Here is a 22,333-nt window from a genome sequence, read left to right on the forward strand (position 1 = left end):
ATTATTTATTTATTTAGTTTCATCTACCTCGTGTCTATTTTGTGGTGTGTTTGTAATCGATGACAATGTGTTGCTGGAACACTGCGATTCATAAATAAACTATCTGTAAAAACTATACAGGGAAAAATCTGGTCTTGATCTGTCTTAATACAACGCGCTTTGCTTTTTAGCTTAGTTAAAGTTGGCTAGACTTCACGCTTCTCTAACTGAGCATCATTTTCTGTACTAGTCGTTCGTTCATTAGTTTGAGCGTGCAAATCTAGTACAAGTCTATTCGTAAAATTCACTCAGTTTCTGTGCGATGCCAGTGTCCTTTCAGCGTGCTCGTCTCTTCTCTTAAAATTCCAACGTAGCCAATAACACATGAACGCAACACCACTAGATAACTAATGACGTAGCGCGTAGCTGTACTGGTTGTGGTCGGAGCAGAGGAAGCTGGGAAAGGATCAAGGAAACCTCTAGCATCGTAGATAAACACCGTAAAGAGGTGTGAAGCCAGCGGGCACACGGCTGTCACAGTACTAAAAGAACAGTAAAAGAGTCCGACTGAGTTCTCCATACAGCGAGGGTCAACATGTCTGAGACATACGGTATGTTTGTGTGGAGTAGGCGGTCATTTAATGCTTGCTAGCTGTTATGTATGACTGCTTCGTGGTCTAATGTGACAGACTGGCAGCGTTGCTATCAGCAAACTGTAAGATTAGCTTAGCTTAGCCATAGGCTAACTTGCCACCTCACCGTGTCTGTGGATTTTAACAGTAATAATTAACATTCACTGCTGACACGTAGGTCAGTTAAAGTGCCCTGGTTGGATTTCTTCGTGTGTATTAACTGACACCTCTGTCGTTTGATGGTAGCGTGTAGTGCTTCACGGGCAACAAGGAGAGCAGAAAGATGGTGAGACATCAACGGGTAAAAGTTGGCCAAACTTTAAACAAAAGCCATTAATAGCATGTGTAGAGACGTTGAGTTAACGTGAACTTGGGGAGATTCAGGCAAGTTCTGTGACCTTGCGACAGGAAAGGCTGCTGCGATTTGATGTATATTTTTACTTTTAACTGCTAGCCACAAGGCCTGTAAGAGGAAGTTTGATAGCGATGGTTGATCATGCATCGGTTACCTGCAGGGCAGACGCTGCTTGGTGTCTCACTGGTGTAATACATCTGCTTCCATGCTTATTTAAAGTAACTCCGCCCTTGCACTCGACACAGATACGTTATAAATGAATCCTGACAGAATGAATGCTGCCTGCACTTATCTATGATCATTCACATAATGAGCAGATACAGAGATGTATTCATGGTCTCATAAATTCATTAAACAGTACTCTGTCTGATAGTCAGTAAGCCTGACACTGCAGAGCCATTTGTTATGAAATGGCACACCATCATCCTCTCCTGTTGCACTCCCAGATACACTCTCTCCCTCTGTTTATACTTGTACCCTGTCTCTCTCTTTCCTCGTATGAAACTTTATCCAAGTGGGCAACATTTATGGGAGAGTGCCAGCACTAATGGGACCTGTAAAAGACTTTTATTGATTTTTTTTTTCCTTCTCTCTCTCTGTCTCCTCAACTGTCTCATCTGGACGATCAAAAGTCGACAAAAAGGCATTATGAATTCAGTAAGGGCCTGTTAAGTGTTTTAAAATGCATAGTTTTTCACTTATTAATTTCAGTAATGTCAATATCAACATGAGAATCATTCATGAGTTTATGTTGATGTTACAGAATTTGGCACATGTAGCGGGGGAGAAGGAAATATTGTAGTAGTACTCCTTTTATTGAACTTTTTGTTGCTGTTAGTTTTTATTCATCATTACTTTTTATATTGTCGGATCCCCCCCCCCCCCCCCCCCAAAAAAAAGGGAAAAAAAAGAAAAAAAAAAGAGGGAGATGGGAGGGCTCACCCATTGCAGGTAATTGTTGTTCTCCTCCCTGGTGGGGGAGTACTTAATATTGATGGGTGAGGAATAAAGATGAAACATTATTGATGGTTTGATTGTTGTGTCCAGATCTCACACAGGAGTATACGATGTCTGAGAAAATGCAGAAAGGCTTGGGCAAGCTGTTAAAACTGAGCGGTCTGTCTCTGATTTTTGTCAGCACTGTCACAGCCACTGAAGTGTGGTTGAGATGTTATGCTGACTGCTGTTACACCGAAAAATAAGTGGGTTTCGACGCCTTCGCTTTGTTGCAGTTACTCTATTACCGAGACTTTGACCTCTGGCTTGTGTTGCTTAAGAAAACACCCGCTTCAACAAAGGTGCACCATGAACTGAGCTGGCGGAGGTGTGTGTGTCAGCAAATGAAGGTGGCTCATGGAGCAATGACATAATTGGTTTAAATGTCACCCAGAAAGTAAAGATTAATCTCATACTTTGATTTACTGTTTCTGTTGACTTTGTGTGAAGCTGGTGATATCAACAGCAGCCAGTAATCACTTGCCAGGCTTTGTGCTTTCAGAACCTTTGTTTGAGCTCAAAGTGAAATTGAAAATTTACTTTAAATTCAACCTGAACAAGTTCTCAGTAGGGAAGCTGTAGTTTGCCATCATGCTTTCACATATTTAGGCGCACACTATCACTTCTGCATGTCTTGCATTTCATTTACTACCTCTCTAATTATTTATTATCTCTTACTTAACCAGAGCTAAGAGAGATTGAAAGTTGCAAGATAAAGCTTGTGAAGCCTTAGGAATTACCCGGATTACTGACTGATTGCTCATACAGGCTGGTCTTTATGTAAATCACAAGTATAGCCAGATGAGACTTGACTAATCTAACATACAAAGCCTATGATTCACTTAAGCACTAACCTTTCATGCCTTGTTTCCTCCCCCTGAAGAAGTGAACTTTTCTGTTAGCAGTTTGTCTCAGAGCGTGCCGTATCATGCCTTTAAAAATGATAGCATGGTAGAGGTAGCATCATGGTTTTGGGCTGTCCTTGGGATCTGGATGGCCTGTAGCCATTAACAGAACATTTCATTTAAAATTTCTATCAAAAAATGTTCTCAGTGTAAGAACAGAGGAGCAGTTCATGACCCGGAGCTTCAAGAAGTTGGGTAACGCAGCCAGACAGTGACTCAAAGCAAAAGTAAAACAACAGAGTGGTTCAATAAGAATAATTTTTGGGGAGTGATGGACAAACCGCAGTCCTGACCTAGTTGAAATTATGTAGCATGACCTAGAAAGGGAGCAAACAAATATATATGAACTGAAATGGCTCTCTTGGAAGGAATGATGCAGAATTCCTCCCAATTATTATTGTGTTGTGTTAGTCCCACAAGCTGTACGTGAAACACATGGTCAGGTCTTTACTGCTACTGCTTGGGTGGTTAAGAAATTCTGAAATCCTGGTAATTCCAAAGCCTTTTTTTTTTTTTTTTTTTTTCTTGCAACTTGGTTTTCATAACTGATCAGCGTAAATTCACACACATGCAGCCACTTTTCATACCTAACTCTCCTTATCAGATCTCCCAGTATACTGGTCAGAACTGCCGTTCAGCATACATCCAGTATGCAAATACCCCCTTGTGTTATCTTTGGCCACAGCACACAATGGCTGTCTGTACTCTAAATGGGTTTGCATGTCAAGGGATCAAGTCATTATGGATCATTTGTGTTGGCTGGATTGAGCCCTTCAAAGAAAAGACCCACTTTCCACAACATCTGTGCAAAAGCCTGCCTTTGGTTATTATTCAACCCGTGTGCAAGTCTGTTGCCCTAAGCTGTGGTTAATAATGCTAAAGCTCTAACCTTGCTCTAATTACATGTGTTATTAAGTGTTGGTGCTTTTCTAAGGCTTCAGACACACTCATTTTCAACCTCAGACAAACAAGTGTATTAAATTAGAATCGTAAGTGGCAAGTTAAACTGATTACATGCTAGGCGCTTTGTGATTAGTAGGCTAATTTGGGTTTGGCAGGATACTATGAAAGTAGTAGCTCAATGGGATTAAGAGGAAGGATTGTCCCTGAGGATGGAAGTGCAAAGAGCAGCAGGTTCTCCATTGATGTTGGCATTGCATTGATCTCTACCTCCTTTTTTGTTCTTGCAGACTTCCTGTTTAAGTTCCTGGTGATTGGCAGTGCTGGGACGGGGAAATCCTGTCTCCTCCACCAGTTCATTGAGAACAAGTGTAAGTTCTAAAACGCCTCATTTCTAAAGTTTAATACTGTGCAAACACATAAATGGACACGTTCACGAAATTATTGTAGTCAGTTTCACGAGTTGCATATTGACTAAACCGTTAGTCTGCGGATGATCTGGAGAAAATTCTTCATTGACTGGTATGAGTCAGAGTACAATGACAGGATGATGTGGGCATTTGTCGACCCAGAATAAAACCAATCACCACAGTTCTTTGCCTCACACTGTCCTTCAGAAAGAGAAAATTTTCTGTGTGGTTAAATGGGGGGGAAAATTATACTTCCTGTAGACTTTCTCTAGCTAACAATGGCCGAGTTTACACCGAGCTTGATGCTCTCATTATATTGTTAAAATTCTCCATATGAAACATTAATTCGTTTAAAATACAAATTGAAACGTCAATTCAGTTTCAAAGGGGTGGTTTAAAAAAAATAAACCATGTCAACACTCCTTCATGTACAGAGTCGTGCTCATGATTACATTTAATTTGATTAAGATATCTCAGGGGTCCCTGTGGATAGAGAAAGAGAGGCTGGGCAACTTGGCACTGTTAATCTAATTTGCAACTCCCTGTAGCTTATAATGTGGACATGAGGTATTTGAAAACAGCAGCAGAGGTCTTTTAAACAAGCCAAACACCAAATATTACACATGTAGTTTTTTCGTTTGTTTTCCTGCTCCTTTATGTGTATTTCACATTGTGCCTTTTTTACACTGTCTTCTGTTTGTTCCTACTGCAGTTAAACAGGACTCCAACCACACCATCGGTGTGGAGTTTGGGTCTAGAGTGGTCAACGTTGGAGGAAAGACAGTCAAACTGCAGATCTGGGATACTGCTGGCCAGGAGAGATTTCGGTATCTACCTTCAAAATTTACCTAAAGTCACAAGTACCAGCTCAACTGGGATAATGAAGTGTCTGACTGATGATAACTGTTAAAATGATTGGACAGTTTCTCCTGTCAAATCTCACCATCTGATCTTTTAAAGGAGCCTTTTTTCTTTTTTTTCCCCTCCATTTTCTCCGCAGATCTGTTACACGCAGCTACTACAGAGGAGCAGCTGGAGCACTTCTTGTCTACGATATTACCAGGTAAAACAACCACTGACCTCGTGCTCCCACTTCCTTTTCACAAGTTTCTCTAACAAAGTGAGCTGTTTGCCATGATAATGGGATGTAGATACTACAGTTGTACCTTAATTTTCCCAGAATAAAAACTACATGTTTACTAAGACTCCCAGAAGCAACAAAATGTAAGGTTGTATTTGGTGTGGGCATTGGCATCTGTGATTAATTGAAAATTTTAAATGTGGCTACAATTAAAATGAAATTTTACAGACTTAACTGGAAGCTTAGTTTATTTTTGAGTGTTCATACTGTTTCGAGTCCATATAGCAACTAACAATAGGAGTCACATTGTGCCTGTACAGCCTCCAGAAATCGTGCTGTTTAATGACAGACCACTCGCATTACTGTATTTCATAAACTCTGGGTCGTAAACTCAAGATGGATTGAATGCAGTAGTTTGCTTTTAACAAACTATGGGCTTTTGTTGAGGGGAGGTGGAGTGCGGACTGTCAAGAGCTGTAATATAGAGGCATCCTCTGTCAGGTAGCGTCTGTAGAGGAAAGCAGAAGTCCATCACAGATGGTGTCACCTGACACACTCTCGCACAGGGAAACAGACAAGTGTATACAATGAAACTAGAGCTACAGCCTCATGCTGAAAACAAACTGAAACAGAAAATTGGGTAAATAACATGAATAAAATATGTCTTACAGTCGAGAGACATACAATGCCCTGACTAACTGGCTGACAGATGCACGGACACTGGCGAGTCCCAACATTGTTATTATCCTATGTGGCAACAAGAAAGACTTGGATGCAGACAGAGAGGTGACCTTCCTTGAAGCTTCACGCTTCGCTCAGGAGAATGGTAACTTATCTGTACATTGATGCATTTCAAATGCTTTTTCCCCCACTCTTAGAAGTATTTTTGTTCTCCCACACACAGAGCTGATGTTTCTAGAGACTAGCGCGCTAACAGGTGAAAATGTCGAGGAGGGTTTCTTGAAGTGCGCTCGCACCATTCTCAACAAGATAGATTCAGGTACACATTGTTTTCTTTGTTATAGAAGTGTATCTGAGGTGGATGTTTTTTGTTAGAATTTAGTGACTTTTCCATGTTTTGTTTTGTTTTTAATGCTTTCAGAGCTTGAGTGCATGAAGTGATGTGGATCTGACATTTTTAGAGCATACATGTCTGTGTCACTGATGTTTCTCATTGTGCTTCTCTCAAAGGCGAGTTGGACCCAGAGAGGATGGGTTCAGGTATTCAGTATGGAGATGCTTCGTTGAGGCAGCTGCGACAGCCCAGAGGCACCACAACACAGAATAAGCAGCAGTGTAATTGCTAGGGGTCGGGACCCACCCTAACCCCAGCCCACAGGTCCACACAGACAGAACGCCCCCTACAGGTCAGTAACTTGTTAACTAGGGATGGGTATTGATAAGATTTTCACGATTCCGATTCCAGTTTCGATTCTGTTTAACGATTCGATTCTTTATCGATTCTCTTATCGAGTCTTTTTTTTTAAAAAAAGGAGAACACTAAGGTCGATTAGCTTAGAACTTTGTTTTATATCTTCTCTTTGAACAAGATAGAAATTTAGGAGTAACATGGCCTTACAAACCCAACAGTGAGATCTTAAGAGATCCAGCCTATGGCTCTTCAATGGGGTGTCACAGGGTCCCTGGGGAAAAAAATTGTAAATGTAAAATAATAAAATAAATATTCTTCTGTAGCAATAACAAAGTATAACATAAATTCTTCTGTATCAATTACACAAGAATTAAACAACAATTAAACACATTCACTTAGCGAAAATTTGAGGGCATCTGCTGTGGCAAATGGGTGCAAGCCTTTGACCACAAACTTAGTCACTGCTCGGTGACATTTGTCTATCCTGGCCTGAAAGGAGACGCTACCGGTAAACTGCAGCGAGAACTGCCAGCATCTGAGCCAGACTCTGTCTCTCTCATCATGGTCACCTAAATGCACAGTAATGGCAGGTTTTGTAATAAGGCAGATCGCGCTAACATAATATGCACTGTTAGTTGATTATTTACCTGCCGCATTAACGGGAGAGGACGTGCAAACGTTACCGCTGCTGCTGGGTTGAGATTCACGAGTCTGGAGCGGAATTAAAATCACGACATTCATTTCAGGTCATCGCGTGTTTTGTGAGCAAATGCTTTTGCATATTCGTAGTGTTTCCTCCCTTAAATGAAATATCTACTTTGCAAGTATTGCAAGTTGCCCTGTTGTCATCCGTTCTCGTAAAGTATAACCAAACTTTTGAGCGTTTGAGCCGCCATGTTTCCTGCCAGGTAAATGACGCTCCGCAACGTGGTGACGTCATTCGGGGCGACTGGAATCGATAAGGGAATCGTTTGCAAAAATGGCAAACAATTCCAAGGAATTGAAACAGTGGGAACCGGTTCTCAACAAGAACCGGTTTTCAATACCCATCGCTATTGTTAACTCATGTGACCAGTGGGACTTGTAAACTAACAGGTTTTATCTGTGTTAGCGTTGATGAGGGCGTGTCGGTGCTCATTTTGTTTCCTGTTCTTAAACATCTCGGCTCCAGGTTTTTTTTTTTTGGTGTGTGATCGTCCTTCCCCCTCTCCTTCAGTTCCACACACCATGGATCACCTTGGGTCGTGGAGATCACAGCAACCTATGACCCTTGACCTCTGGTAAGAGTCTCTGCGGCTTACCTGAGGGGGTCGGTTTTGCCCTTGCGTTTGGACAGCATAACCCCTCGGTGTGAGCAAAGTGGAAATGTAAAGAGACATCCTCCACCATGGTCTCTGTTACTTACCAGAGAAGGACAAAGTCAAGGGTTGTGTGTTTGGGCTGACCTACTGTTGTGTGTTATTCTTTTTTCTCTCTTGCTCTCTGCTTTTTCATTCTGGTTTTAGCAATCCCCAAAATACTTTGAGCATTTACATATCATTGCTTGTAAATTATTATTGTTAAACTCTTTTGTGCATTCAACCTGTCCTTGTATGGGTCATTAGGTTTTTTTTTTGTTTTTTTCTTCCTAGTTTTAGCATTCATAAAGACATCCCTTACTATTTTTTTTTTATTTTTTTTTTTAAATCATGCATTATTAACTATATTTCTCGTAAATGATGGAAAATAATATTTTCCATCATTTGTGAGAATTTTTTATTTTTTTTATGGAAAATAAATGATAAACATCACATATTTTTGGGTACGATTTACACCAGGTGTGATGCAAATCCTTTCTACTTTGTCCTGTCATTTTAATTTTTTCGTAGTAGACCAGATGGATTCATAGCATATAAATCCCAACACTGATATGTATAAACTCTCATGGGGGGATGATCCCATCACTCCATTCTACACCCAAACAGGCAAAGCTGTGGGTCAGGTTGAAAGCACAAAAAAGAGAACTTTTGCTCTTTATTTAAACCAAAAGTCCACAAGTCTGTAAATTGAGCTTTATCAGATTCACACCATGTTTAAATTCACATGTCCAGTTATAGTGATAAATTGGCATTATAATGTTTTTGACTCCTGCTGGGCTTTTCTCCATGACATCTCGTAGATTCATACATGCACATACTGTATAAGACGTCACAGGAAACCACAGTTGGCTTTTGTTTGGTTTTTTTGGGAAACTTTTGTGCCGCCCAACCAGCCCCGTCATTGAGGTTTGACTTTTGTTTTGTTTGTTTTTTTTAAAAAAAAAAAAAAAAAAATCATGCCAGGTTGTACGTTCAATTTGACAGGATTCTGTTTTTAAACTTACAAGTAATCACTTCTCTTTAAGCTCTAGATATCAGAGGGGGGGATAAAAGGCAACACAAAATTATTATTAGACCATGTACTCTCAAATCATCTTCATTGTTCATTGGCATTGATTGTACAAGTGGAGCTATACTGGAGGGATAAATATTTCCTCATTTGACATCTTAAAATGCTAATCAAAATCTTCCATATGTGCTCGTTTGAGCTGTAGTATATGATTTGTATTATTTTATTTTTTATAGTCGGAACAATAATCCCTCCTGCTCTATTGATAGGGCCATTCTCACCCTAGAAGACACCACCCCCATCAGATGAAGTTGTTTTTTTTTTTTTTTGTTTTTTTTTTTGTGACTATCGGTGACCCTGACCCTCTAAACGGAAAAGTAGAACCGATCCATGCCAGCAAAGTGGCCCTTTCAGTATAACTGAGACACCACATCTCCTCAGTGTATGGGTCAAATTCCAAGTTTTTCCCTTTAATATCTCCCTCTGCAGCTCTGCTGCAAAATGTCAGTTTTGTTGCACCACTGAACTGACCCAGATGTTTTCTCTTGAGAACAGACCTTGTATTACTCTATAGAGAAACAGGGGAATTTCCACAGAAACAGTTTCCTCTCTGCTTGTAACACTGACAACATGGTTTGTGGTGCTGCTGGAGGAAAATGAGGTTGCAAGTTAATGGCTTAGAAAATCCAAAGCCCCCGCTCTGCTGTTTAATCAAAGGCACCGCTTCTGTCTGAATCACTGTCTGAGAGCAGGTCATACAAACCAAGCCAAGAGGAGCTCAAAAACAAAGTGTGCGCAAACGTATTTCTCAAGCCTCTGTGTTGGCATACGTTCTCCCAGACAAACCATATGTGCTTAAGCTCAACTGAGCCAGCACACTGAAAGGGCAAACATGAGATCATATAGGACATCAAGAGACAGATGGTCAAAACACATTGCTTTCATAAAATATTTGCATAGCATGATAGTTTGTCTCCTTCTGCAAGTGCACTTTTACTTTTGAATCTGTGTTTGTTTTGTTTATATGCTGTAACTATAGAATTGTACATTTCATTTTACTTGAACTGTATAATGTAATAAATATATTAATTTTAGATGTTATCTTTTTACTAAATGACAACTGAGATTCTTCATATGGTTTCATTTTTTTCTGATGCTGTCAGGCAGCAACAAAAAATGGTGTAATAGTGTGATCTCATGCTGTGTGAGATTTGATTGGTTTATTGCTCCCTGCTGACGTGGAGGTAATGATGGAAGGGTGTTGACTTTGTGAGCTGTAGGTGGCCATCAGCAGCAATTCTGATCACTCGTTCACAGGCTGTCATCTATGCGCAGTTATTGAGTCAACTGTTGAATTGTTAGCCTGCATTCATCTGTATTCGCTGTACAGTTCATAAAGATAATCAGAGTAGCTATATGAACATTATTTTCTCATTTGTTCCAGTATAGACTCAATGTGATGAACGCAATCCAACTCAGTTGTTGCTTAGTAATGTTATATAATCTAACCTAAATACTACTGTACATCTCAAGTAACCTATCCTGTAAATAAGATTTGTCTATTGTCTATTAAGGGTGAGTGTTGCTCATTGATTGTAATGATTATGCAATTCCCAGTAAACTGCTTGTTTTTCATTTAACTCTTTTGACCGGTTTCCTGAATGTTAATGCTATCAGGGATTTTTTTATTTTTTCTTTGGCATTAAGCCACTGTATTCACTCGGTTATTGCTCAAGGGCGTTGAAGTGCATTGGATCCTGAATGTTGGTGACCCCCAGCCCTTGTGCACAGCAACGCAAGCAGCATTTACAAATCAGATTTATAGCCAGCTGACTTAACAGACCTTGAAATTTAACAATGGGTCCTACTAGGTACATGATTCATTTACCTCTGCCTGCCTTTCTTCTGTCAAGTCATTTCTCTCAAAGGCAGTCAGGCTGAGGTTAGGATATCAGAGGACTCATATGATGAAGAGTAAATGCCCTCTGTCACAATTGTCTGGATTTATGCTCTTGGGTCGATGGAGTAATGGCCAGAGCGGTTTAATGTAGCTCAAGTGGATATATTGAATGATTTATTGATTTTTAGACAGGCTATCAAGATGACTTCATAACCACATTGCAAATTCACCGAGGGAAAGGAGTGGTTTACCGCTAGATGGCGCTGACGCATTAGAGGTTTAAATCTGAATTTTAAAGACTTGTTTTTACATGTTTCGTCAGTAGCTTTGAGTGTTGTTTTATATTAAATCAGCCCAACAGTTTTAGCAGTGTAGCATGACTACATGTTTTAAGACATCAGAAAAAAGTCAAGATCTACACCTAATAAAACCCCCTCTTCCCAGAATATTAGGTCAGATACTGAAACCTTTGCATTACTTCATCTGTTTATTATTTACACAAAGAGGGAGATACTAGCATAAGTAAACAGGAGACAGTACTACACGCATCACTTTCATCAACAAACTCACAGGTGGACAAGAAGGGAAGCAGTACATATTTCACTAATTTAAAAAAAATAGATATGGTTAAAATTAGAGTATGACCATGTCAAAGATTTAGGCTGAGCAAAAGGATGTGAGTAAAAGCTTTTTTTTCTCTAAGAGGAATTTAAAATTCAACTCATTTTATGCAATGCCAAAGGAATGTATGGAAATTGTGAGCAGGAACTATTCGTGTTCACAATATTCAACACAGGCTATACTGTATGTACACACCATACAAAGCAATTTTCACATTACTGATTTATGTAAAATATACCTTCTGTATCTAGGGATAGTTTTAAGTGTTCTTAAGAGTAACCAACCAGCACCATTTGATGTAACGAGCTGCATTAAATGACAAAGATAATTTCATAAGCTACAGAAATCATCACAACATACCACTGTGCAACCATTGGATGTAACATGACCTATACTATTGACCACCATCAACCATGAGGATGTCTGGACAGCACAGGTTGCCATAACAAACTGTCAGAACGACACTCGTTCTAAGCACACTCCATTCAATTGAACTAGCTGTGCTGGGTCAACTGGTCTGAAGAGGTTTCTGTAGTTTGCCTATACTCCAATCCAGATAAACTGCGCAGCAGCCATGATGAATATCCTAAAACTTCCAAGAACCTGCTTAACATTACTTATAGAAAAGGCTGCGAGGCTATTATAACTTCTCAATGCACAGGGGTCATTATAGGCAGTCTCTATGGTGCTTGTTAGTCACAGTAGTGCCATTAAATACATGTTTAGGTTAATGAGAGGTGGACATAAGGAGGGCAGAAGAGAGCAGTGTGACACTTGTTTCCACACTGCACAGAGATAGATGCGATTACTTTGTGGTTACTACAGGAATAATTCATTTCTGTGGCCACTGGCTTGTGGAAGAAGAAAAACAGAATGCAGCTGAGTGTAACGAAGGCAGTATATGTAATTTTAACATGTTGAAATGTGCTATATAGCCTTCAAAACATCCTCACCAGTAAGACGGGTGCAGAATATTGCAACATATAGACTTGTGACAAAAGATTAATTGGACTCATATCCATATGTAAACAATATTAATCTTCTTTACTAAACACCCCCCCCCCCCCCCCCCCTTTCCCTTGAAGTCCCGGTAAATGTTAGCTCTGCAGAGACAGGAACATGACAAATGTCCATTTCAGACTGATACAAAAAAAAAATGAGCAAGATGTTTTGGGTGCCAGGGCAGCAGATTAGTATCCAGGTAAGATAGATGGTAATCGACTTTTTTCTTCTTCTTTTTTACTCGAGTGATTGGAGCATGAGGAGCTGCTTGAGGACCTTTGTCTGACTGGTCTCCCTGATCTCCCCCGCCAGGAACATCTCATCCACCACCGTGTACACCTTAAAACACAATTCAGAGGACAGAGCCCAACACTGTGATGAAACTGAGGATATTAAGATGATTCAAAACAGAGTACAAATATCACAAAGTAGTCATCCAGCCTGCTATTTGTCATCATCGTGTAAAAATAACCAGAGTGACAAAGAAATTAACCTGACAAGATGAGTCAGTCTTCTTTCCATCACCTGCTTTTCTCAGGTGTGTTGTAGTTTGTGAAAGAGGTTGTAGTTGTCAACAGCTGATTTACCTTATTTGTTGGTTTCTGGCCATGTCATACATGAGCGGTGTTAGAGTAAAGCATGTGGGCGGATGTTCACATGCTTTAGGTAATTAGCAATTAACACTAGCGGCAAGTGGGGGAAGGAAGTTTAAGCATTTATGAAAAGAAAAAAAATCCACCCCCACTAAAGTAATTAAGATCAAAAAGAAAAAAACCCTAGCTGTGATTATTATATCAGTTACCATGGCACTATACTAAAAAAAGCACTTTCAGAGCTCTCTTTTGTCCTCCTCTGTTCAAGGTCTTTTTAATTGGATATCAAGACTCTTAAAAACAAAAGGGAAGAATTCACTTCTCAATATGCTTACCTTGTAGAAGTTGAACACAAGGTCCAGCTCACACACATTGTGGAAATACTCATTCAGCACCTTCCAAGAAGCAAAGGAGCAATTGAAAATACAGACTTTCAATTCAATCAGATAAGAATCCAAACAGACTACTTTAGTAAGACACACACATATACATATATATCTTAATGTGATGCACTAGTGCAGAAATTATGTGATGCTGTAGCAGCAGCAGAATCCACTTGAAAACCATGTAATACACTTATATCTACTACATCTAAAATGTGGCCATTTAAAATTAATGTGAGTCTGGCCTCATCTCGTTTCCACAGGAGATCATTTCGAGCAGTGATACGGTTTCATTTACAAAGCCAGAATTACTGACCCCTTGTTAAGTATTTGCTACAATGAATGTTAAAACCAGCCTGTGAGCAAATCCTGCTGTGAGCTAATGGAAAGTGTGGCATGGCATCTTTTATGAGAATATTTTCACTGACTAAAATAATAATAATTTAAAAAAAAAAAAACCTTCATTGGTGTTTAGATGGGGCTTTATGTAATAACAAGCTTGCCAGCTAGAAAGTAAGGCAGCTCATTTTGAAAATACCGTAATGTGCATTCCTTCAGTCAAACATTACATCAAATGACCTTCACTCCCGGGTGCTCTGGACAAAAAAATGGTCTACTGTTTGTCTTAGCTAGTGGCAAACACTAGATTGTACTTTAAGCTCACAATTTCAATTGCTACCACATAATTTAAAGACTAAATGATTAGAAAAATAAAGAGATGTTAAACTAAGCTTTAGAAGAAAGCACACTCAAGCTGACTGATGTGTCCAGACAATCACCGTGATCTACCTATGCTCTCTAAATCACTGATTAAACTAAATGCTTGATAACAAAGAGTTCAACCATTTTAAAAATAACTATCCCATATCAACTGTTGATTAAAGTCCATGAAGGCAGCATAACTTGTCTCGAACCTGATGCACCACTGAAGACTAGATGGGTAAAGTTAGTTCTGTATTTGTTTAGGTGTTTTAGGTTCAGAGTTGCTATAAATTAAACCAGTGACATTGAATTTTGGAGGGAATTCTGACAGCAGTTTGAGGGCATTCATTAGTTATGGCTAGTGGTGCAACGGATCACTACTGATCCATAATCCGAACCGATCCCCACTCTACGGTTCGGCACGCACATGATCCGAAGATTCGAAAAAGAAGAAAAAAAAGTATGTGTATGGTGTGCGTGGTCAGTCTGTCAAGCCATAGTTATGGCCAGCGCTAGCGGTCCAGGTGGAGGAGCAGAGGAGTTTGCGGCGTTTAAGCAGTCATTTGCTGCTCAATCCGTCCGGGCTAAAGCTATTACAAAAGCTATTGGGGTGTTTAGCTGCAGATGTGAGGCCGTATTCCGTTGTGCAAAACAAGGGGTTTAAACTATGATGAACGTGCTTGAGCCACGCTATGATATCCAGTTGCGTGTCCGCTTCAGTGACAAGATCGTTCCAAGCATTTATGAGCAGGAAAAGTCTAAAGTTATGCCTGATCTGTCCCAGGCATCTTCTGTTGCCCTAACCACAAATGGGTGGACCTCCAATGCAACGGAAAGCTTCGTGACCGTGACCGCTCATTATATCACAGCGGAGTGGTAGATACAAAGCCTTGTACTGCCCTACATTGCACGTTAATTTGTTTTTATATAATTGTGTGGAATGAGTATTGAGTTGAATGTTTTTTAATAGGCAAAAAAATACTTAAATAAGTAAACGGCGAGTTAAATGTTTGTCTTTTTTTTGCTGATCCGAAAATTGATCCGATCCGTGACTTAAAACCGTGATCCGATCCGAACCGTGAGATTTTGGATCCGTTGCACCACTAGTTATGGCCTTGTGTTTATAGCAGGTAGGTCTTTTCTTGAGATGGCATGTGGTATTTAGTTATGTCTTTGTGTGAACATGCCTTTTTTTAACCTAACGATAAGGTGAATGTTTTGTGCTGTGACCTTTAGTGTTTTCGAGAAGTTGGTCAGTTTCATTTGGATCACTTGCAATTGTTGCTGGCCAGGTAATAATGGTAACTGTGGTGTTAAGCCACAATTGTTGCTGTGATCAACGTGGGGAGTGATACTGAATTTTGTGGCTATAGTAACCTTCTGTGGTATAGAACCACTTGGTATGTGACTATTTATGTTGTGGGGACAACAGATCACTTCTGGTTGAGATTATTGGTTACTACTATTGGTTTCAGTTGCAAACATTTGTGAGTAATCATTTTGGTTTGCGGGTGTTATACTCCAATTTGGGTTGATCGCATGTTACTATCGTGTATGCAGTGTAGCAATTTGTGTGATCTTCATAATGATTAAATCCATTTAAATTATTTTAAAAGGACTAAGTTTTTCTGTGTAGTGGTCAGACAGTAGTTTTCTTTAAATGGGAGTGGCTGCAGCTCAGGAGGTAGAGCCAGTCATCTACTGATCAGAAGGTTGGTGACTGGTTCGATCCCTGGCCCCTCCAGTATGCATGCCAAATCCACCCCAAGTTGCTCTCCCATGCAGCTAACCTGAGTGTAAATGTGTGCAATTGGTAGATAGAAAGCACTTACGCACAGAAGAAAGTGCTTGTGTGAATGAGGCATCTATACAGCGCTTTGAGTGTTCTGGGAGATTTTTGCTGGCTTAATCTTCTTTCCAGGGTTGATTTAGCTTGATTGGAATAAATATACCACCATTGCAAGGCACACGTGTTGTCCTGCTTTCCCTATTTGTATTTCAGATCTAGGATATCAAGAACCAGAAGACTCCAGAGGGGTCTTTTCTTTATTTGGGGATCTTGGAGGAACCTTTTTGAGTAGGGGAGGTCATACACCCATCTGCAACCTCTACTTGTCTTGCAGTGACAGTGGCCAATTGTCTACACCTGACGAGATTGGATAAAGCCATGCCTGAGGTTGGCTTAGGAGGATAGCACTTCTTGTGTTTATGCTCTCTGGCCTTTCATTTTTTGCTGAAATTTTAAGTACTTTAAAATAAAATCAGTGTTTTTAGAAACTCTGGGATCAGTCTTCATGCTGTGACTTTTGAGCCAGGTCATAAAATAGTGCAATGCTGCCTTTTGGCACTGCAGTGTATCTATGTGGCAAGGCGTTATCAAATCTATCAATATTTTAACGATAACATTTTTTCCAGCATGGCATAACACTAACACTAGTCAAAAATGATACACCCAAGACTGTAAAATTAATGTGACGTAAACATAGCTTTAATAGGTTCTGGAATTTGTACTGAAATACAGCGTCGTGCTAAAAGATTAAACTATAGATACAAACTGTGATATGAGCTTCGGCTAAGTCAGATTTATAGAAAACAATCTGACTTCACTAAAAACTATGAATAGGTTAGACTTTTAAAAATGCAGAAATTCAGGTAGCACTTTATTCTGAATTTAAAGCATCCTTTATACCTGAGTTATTTGAAATCCAGAATGGCTTTCACAATTGGGAAACAATATTATAATAATGTAAAAACTAAATGATGTGCTCTTCAGAAGCAACAGATAAAAAAGAAAACATATCATCTTTTAAAATTGGACTTATGTATGCCATGGAAGAAAAGGTTTATATCTGTATAACTACATTTGATATTTAAGTTTGAATTTCACAGGTTGAATTATTTTATAGATACTTGCCTACCGGGAATATGCTTCAAAAATAGGGCATTCTATAGTATAATGTTGTAGTTCTATAGTCTTATGCAGATTTTATCAGCAGGAAGTCAGATCACAGCATAGTGGATCTCTGCTACCAATTCAGTTTTTACAATTGTCCTTTTTATTTTTTTTACTTTTTCACCTCCACTGTATATACTTCAACTTTAAGTACTAAAGACTTTTACTACATATAATTTTACTGCAATCCTTACAACCCAGAGAAGTTCTAAAGAAGCTCCAAGCCAGTGAAGGATGATAGCCTCTGAACAAAATCATTGAGAGACATTCTTGAAAACCATCAGACCATGACAACTAAATTATCATAGCTCACTTACTAGGTCTATATATTGTGTGTTTCATTTACCTCTACAAAGTTGTGGATTCCCTCGAGGTACGCCAAGTTATTATCAGTCACGTCCACACAAATACAGAAGTACAGACCAGCATAACGTCTGTAAATGATCTTGAAGTTCCTGAACTGTGAGAACAACAGAAAAATCCTCTTAAGAGCTTAATCTTGCATATTATGACAACAGCAGCAGATTTACCAGGGCTGAAGCTCCCACGGTAAGGTAAAACACACCCAGTATGCATACATTCATACTGATTTTTTTTAACAGCATTAAAAACCTGATCCACTAAAGGGGTTCTCTTTTCTTTTGATGTTGTATTCCACTAGAATTTCATTCAGTTATCATATAACATAGAAAAAAAACATGCTAAGAGATAATGCCTGCAATATCTATATAGTGAAGGAGCTGGGCCAGCTGTGTCATTATACAGGATTAGAGAAAAGAGGTTGTTGCTGTTCTAGCACGTCAAAGAATCGTTTTAAAAAAGAAAATGTGGGTACATGCGGCACTGCCTAATCCCATACCTCCACAAAGTTGGTGTGCTTGGCATCTCTGACAGTAACGACAGCATGCACTTCTTCAATCAACTTCTGTTTCTCATCATCATCAAACTGCATGTACCATTTGGCCAGTCGTGTCTTTCCCGCTCGGTTCTGGATGAGGATAAAGCGGATCTGTAAGAAACAAGACAAAAAAAATAAATAAATGAGGCATTCTTTACTTGTCCTTAACATCCAATATTAAGCAGTTTGATACTGACAGAATTATAAAACTCCCAGAAATGACTCATTAGCAACACACAATATAATCTTACTTTGCCTGTTAGTAGCTGTCGTACATAATATAACTTTGGAGATACTTACCATTTAGGCATCCAACTATTTTAATATGTAAGAGAAATTACAAGTAACTGTAGCTACCCTTAGCTTATCTACAGCTTATCGACAGTTAAACACAGTGTTAGCTAAACCACACCCATTCATTTTGACAGCATCATTTGCGGAGAACTCGGCAAAGTAAAATCGATCTATTTCAGTAAACTGATAGTTGTTTGGTAAAACATCTTGATTTAAAATTGTTGGCGTCCCAGTTAGCTTATCGTTTTCTACTCACTGAATGGAATAGCCGATCTGGCGAACTCTCAGATGCTAGCAACCAAACGACAAATGCTACTGACATGAGAAGAAAATACAACATAGTTCGTTTGAGACATATTTACCATTTTCGCCTCCCAAATATGGACCTTAGAGACTCCAAAGCAGCAGGTTCCCAAGCAAGCGTGCAATAATTTTCACATTAATACATCGATATTTTATGACCGCTCGTCCGCTATCTTCTCCAAGCTAATAGGAAGTGGCAAAACTATGGCTGCGTCACGTTGCATGATGGGATTGTAGTTTTTGCTGTCACATTTAGAAGCAATGGATTTTAATATAGAACTACAACAACCAACATCACTGTGTGGCGTCTCGTATTGAGTCGTGCAGTGGATCACATGAGAAGCAAAGAGCCCATCTCTCTAAATATTTTTGTAGTTTTTCGTGTTTGTTTCAGGTTTTATTATTTTCTGAAAGAACTACCGGAAGCACTTCCTGTGGAATAATTTCATAAGTATTGCATTTCGCTTGTTATCTATTTTTTATAGTATCCTAATACTATAAAATTGATTTTTAAAAATATGTCACTGTTCTCTTGGGCAATTTCCTGACAGTTCTTAGACTGGTTAACACTTCTTCTTTTGGCTGCTCCCTTTAAGGGTCGCCATAGTGAATTGTTTACCTTCATCTCCTATCTCCCCTTGCCTAGCATACTCCTCTGTCACACCAGTCCTCTGTATGTCCTCCATCACTACATCCATTAACCTTCTCGAAGATCTTCCTGTTGTCTGCCTACCTGGCAGCTTCATATTTAATATCCTTTCTCGAATATATCACCTATCCCTCCGCCTCACATGTCCAAAACATCACACCCTTGGCTCTCTAACTTTATTTCAAAAGCACTTCACCCGAGCTGTCCCTCTGATATACTGATTTCCTATCCTATCCCTCCTGGTCCCACTCCCAATGAAAATCTGAGGATGTTCAACTATGACTCCTGTCTTTTTGTAAGGGCCACCATCTCTAAACCATACATCTATATCTTCCCTTTCACTCTTGCCGCTATCCATCTGTGACAAATCACCCCTGACACTCGTCTTCACGCACTCTCTTCTTCTTCTCTATTGTGCACTGTCTGTCACCTTCACTGTTAAATCGGTCTCCGTCTCATTCACACATGTCTATTCTGTCTGGCTTCTATTGACTTTCATTCCTCTTCTCTACAGAGGATACCTCCACTTCTCCAGGCTCTCTTCCACGTGCTGCCTGATCTCACTACAGATCACATCATCATAGCCCAAAGAGACTTTTGTCTGCTCTATTTGTTTATACACATGGTGAAAATTGCTCACATACAGACTTACTAAATGTAAAAAAGTCCCCAAACGTGATAGTGTATTTGTCACGTACACAGTTAATCAAACTGTTTTATTTATATCCACTTAATTATATTAGATTATTGCGTATAATTAGCATAAAGACATATGAACAAAAAGGAAGATTTGTAGAATACAAAAGATTTATACCCAAACTCATTACAGGCTGAAAAGTAGTAATAGCCTATATAACTTATTTGCACCCTCTTGAGGTTACATTATTTTTGGAGGTTGTTTTCTGCAGAGTCAGAGTTTGTTTACTGGTCTGCCTGGGCAGCCAATTCACTGCAGAACATTGCCCAGACAGCTTGGACAGCTTGCCTCTGTTCTGGGTGTTTAGGGAGTCAGAGGTGGGGGGGATGGGGGACTGTGATTGTCAGGGATTGCACAACTGTGAGTGGAGGAATGCGCTGCCCTTGGGACTGAGACATATTTTAGCTGCAGATACAACGAGGACTGAAAGTGGGATGGAAAAAATAATAATAAAATGAAAGAGGAAACCAACCAGTGATTAAACAAAAAGTGCAGTGTTTTTCTTCTGTATAATGCTTGCAGCTGTGTTTTGATACTGTCGCGTATTTTAGAGTAAAATAAAAATAAAATTTGCCATGGTGGTTATATAAGAATTATACGCATAAGCAGCAATGTTTTGTGATAGTCGCAAGACCTTGGCCTGTTTTAAAAACAAGTGGAGGTAGGCGAGAGGGATGTAAAACAGAGGCACATTAATCAACACACACTTTGACCCCAGCTAATCTTGGTCCGTATGATTGGGGTCATGCAAATATTGCTGAGAACCTAGTGAGTAATGCAATTGGACAGAAGCGTGTGGACTTACTCAAACACAGGACAGTGCACCTTGAACCCTGTTTGACTGTGTATTTAATGATGGGTCACAATTCAAGCTTGTCAGGACACACATAGTGCACATTATGTACTTCAATTTAATAACTTATGTAAGAACAACATAATTTCTTTCCTATTTTTTTATTACAAATGATTTTCTGCTATGTTTTGATTCTGCTATCCAACACTCCAGGAGGTTGAATACAGTAATAACCTTTAAACACGATGCCTCTATTGTTTACAATGGTTTAGTCTTAAATATCCCCTAAAGTGCCAAATTCCAGTTCAAAACAATAAATTGAGTTCTACGGCCACACAAACTATTTGTTTTCATATCACACAGAGTTTAGATTACCAGATCGGAATTGCATGTTCTTGAGAGTTCAAGGAAGGACTAACAGGGAGAGAGAGGAAGCGAGTGAATGAGAGAGAGAGACAGAGAAAGAATTTCAAGAGAGGGTCTCACTGCTAGACACTAAACATCTGTTTGAGCTCTTAGTACAGGCTGTTGTCTTGTACAACACTGCAGATATTTCTCCAATGTATCTCAACTCTCTGCCTTAATTTTTAAAATGGCTTTAATCAAAGTAGAAAACACTTCGCAATAACTCTTGACAAGCACATAACTCAGCGAACAACACTTATAATTAGGACTAACCTTTAAGATGATTATTTTTTCTCAGGAAAGGCATTAAACATTTCCTCTCTCCACTGTTCAATAACAGTTTAGGTGGGAGTCCTTGGGTGAATGCACAACAAATCTTTCACAAATGATTCAGCCATTAACTATTTAAATCTATTAAGCAACAGTTCTGTGCAAAAGTCCTCAACCAATGATCAATGCTAAGTGAACCACCTAGTATTGACCTATGAATCATTCAACCATAAAAAAGGAACCTAACTCAAAAGATGAACCACACCTGGTTTTCTACACATAACAGATATCAGAAAAATTAGAGACTAATTAAATTTGTTTCTTTAGACACTTTTGTTACTAGCAGTCTGTCACAATCAAATCATTTTGTAATTAGTTCCTCTCTTCTTAAGGTGGCTGTCAAGAAGCCATTCCTAAGGAAAGGGAACAAGAAGAAAAGATCAGTGGCAACAGGAGTGACGAATCCACATTTGAAGTTTTTCTTAGTTGAAATCATCATCAGTGTGTGTAGAGGAGATCAGGGTAGGGGTAAAACAGGGAGTGTCTAGAGTATCAGCAAAACATGGTAGAGTGTTTGTCATGGTTTGGGTCTGCAGTTCAGCGGCAGTGGTGTGAGGGATCTGATGGGAACTGATGAAATCCTGAATACAGAAATATAGAGTCAAACCTCAAACACACTTCCAGCGCAGTCAAAGGATACCTAAATTAAAAAAACACATATGGGAACTCTACTGACGTCACTCATTAGAATAGTACAAACTTTGTTTTTGCCTTATATACTGTACTTATATATACTTATATACTGTATTTCCACATATCCTTACAGATGTTTCAATAAATCGCTGAACCTATTTCCATTTTCCTGGCAAAATA

The 22,333-nt window shown here is 39.3% G+C and overlaps 2 protein-coding genes across 3 annotated transcripts; one reads left to right on the forward strand and one right to left on the reverse strand.

Annotated features, from left to right (window-relative positions):
* The first annotated feature begins 399 nt into the window (after positions 1–399).
* rab4b (RAB4B, member RAS oncogene family) lies at positions 400–10,637 on the forward strand. Of its 2 annotated transcripts, none has more exons than XM_084950946.1 (8): positions 400–590; positions 4,058–4,138; positions 4,890–5,004; positions 5,178–5,240; positions 5,930–6,084; positions 6,163–6,258; positions 6,450–6,625; positions 7,802–10,637. In XM_084950946.1, the coding sequence occupies exons 1-7, from the start codon at positions 575–577 to the stop codon at positions 6,563–6,565; spliced, it is 642 nt and encodes a 213-aa protein (XP_084807072.1). In that variant the 5' UTR covers positions 400–574; the 3' UTR covers positions 6,566–6,625; positions 7,802–10,637. The 2 variants fall into 2 exon arrangements, with proteins under 2 accessions (XP_084807072.1, XP_084807073.1); XM_084950947.1 differs by having other exon boundaries at positions 7,847–10,637.
* Positions 8,938–18,871, reverse strand: ap2s1 (adaptor related protein complex 2 subunit sigma 1). Its single transcript, XM_084950948.1, has 5 exons — positions 18,706–18,871; positions 18,011–18,160; positions 17,498–17,611; positions 13,449–13,508; positions 8,938–12,859 (listed from the first exon to the last, which is right to left on the reverse strand). Exons 1-5 carry the CDS (start codon positions 18,706–18,708, stop codon positions 12,758–12,760), a joined length of 429 nt encoding a protein of 142 aa, XP_084807074.1. The 5' UTR covers positions 18,709–18,871; the 3' UTR covers positions 8,938–12,757.
* Between the last annotated feature and the right edge of the window lie 3,462 nt (positions 18,872–22,333).

The sequence above is a fragment of the Perissodus microlepis genome, chromosome 14, assembly GCF_051167445.1.
Source record: "Perissodus microlepis isolate ML-2025 ecotype Zambia chromosome 14, ASM5116744v1, whole genome shotgun sequence".
Taxonomy (NCBI): Eukaryota; Metazoa; Chordata; class Actinopteri; order Cichliformes; family Cichlidae; genus Perissodus; species Perissodus microlepis.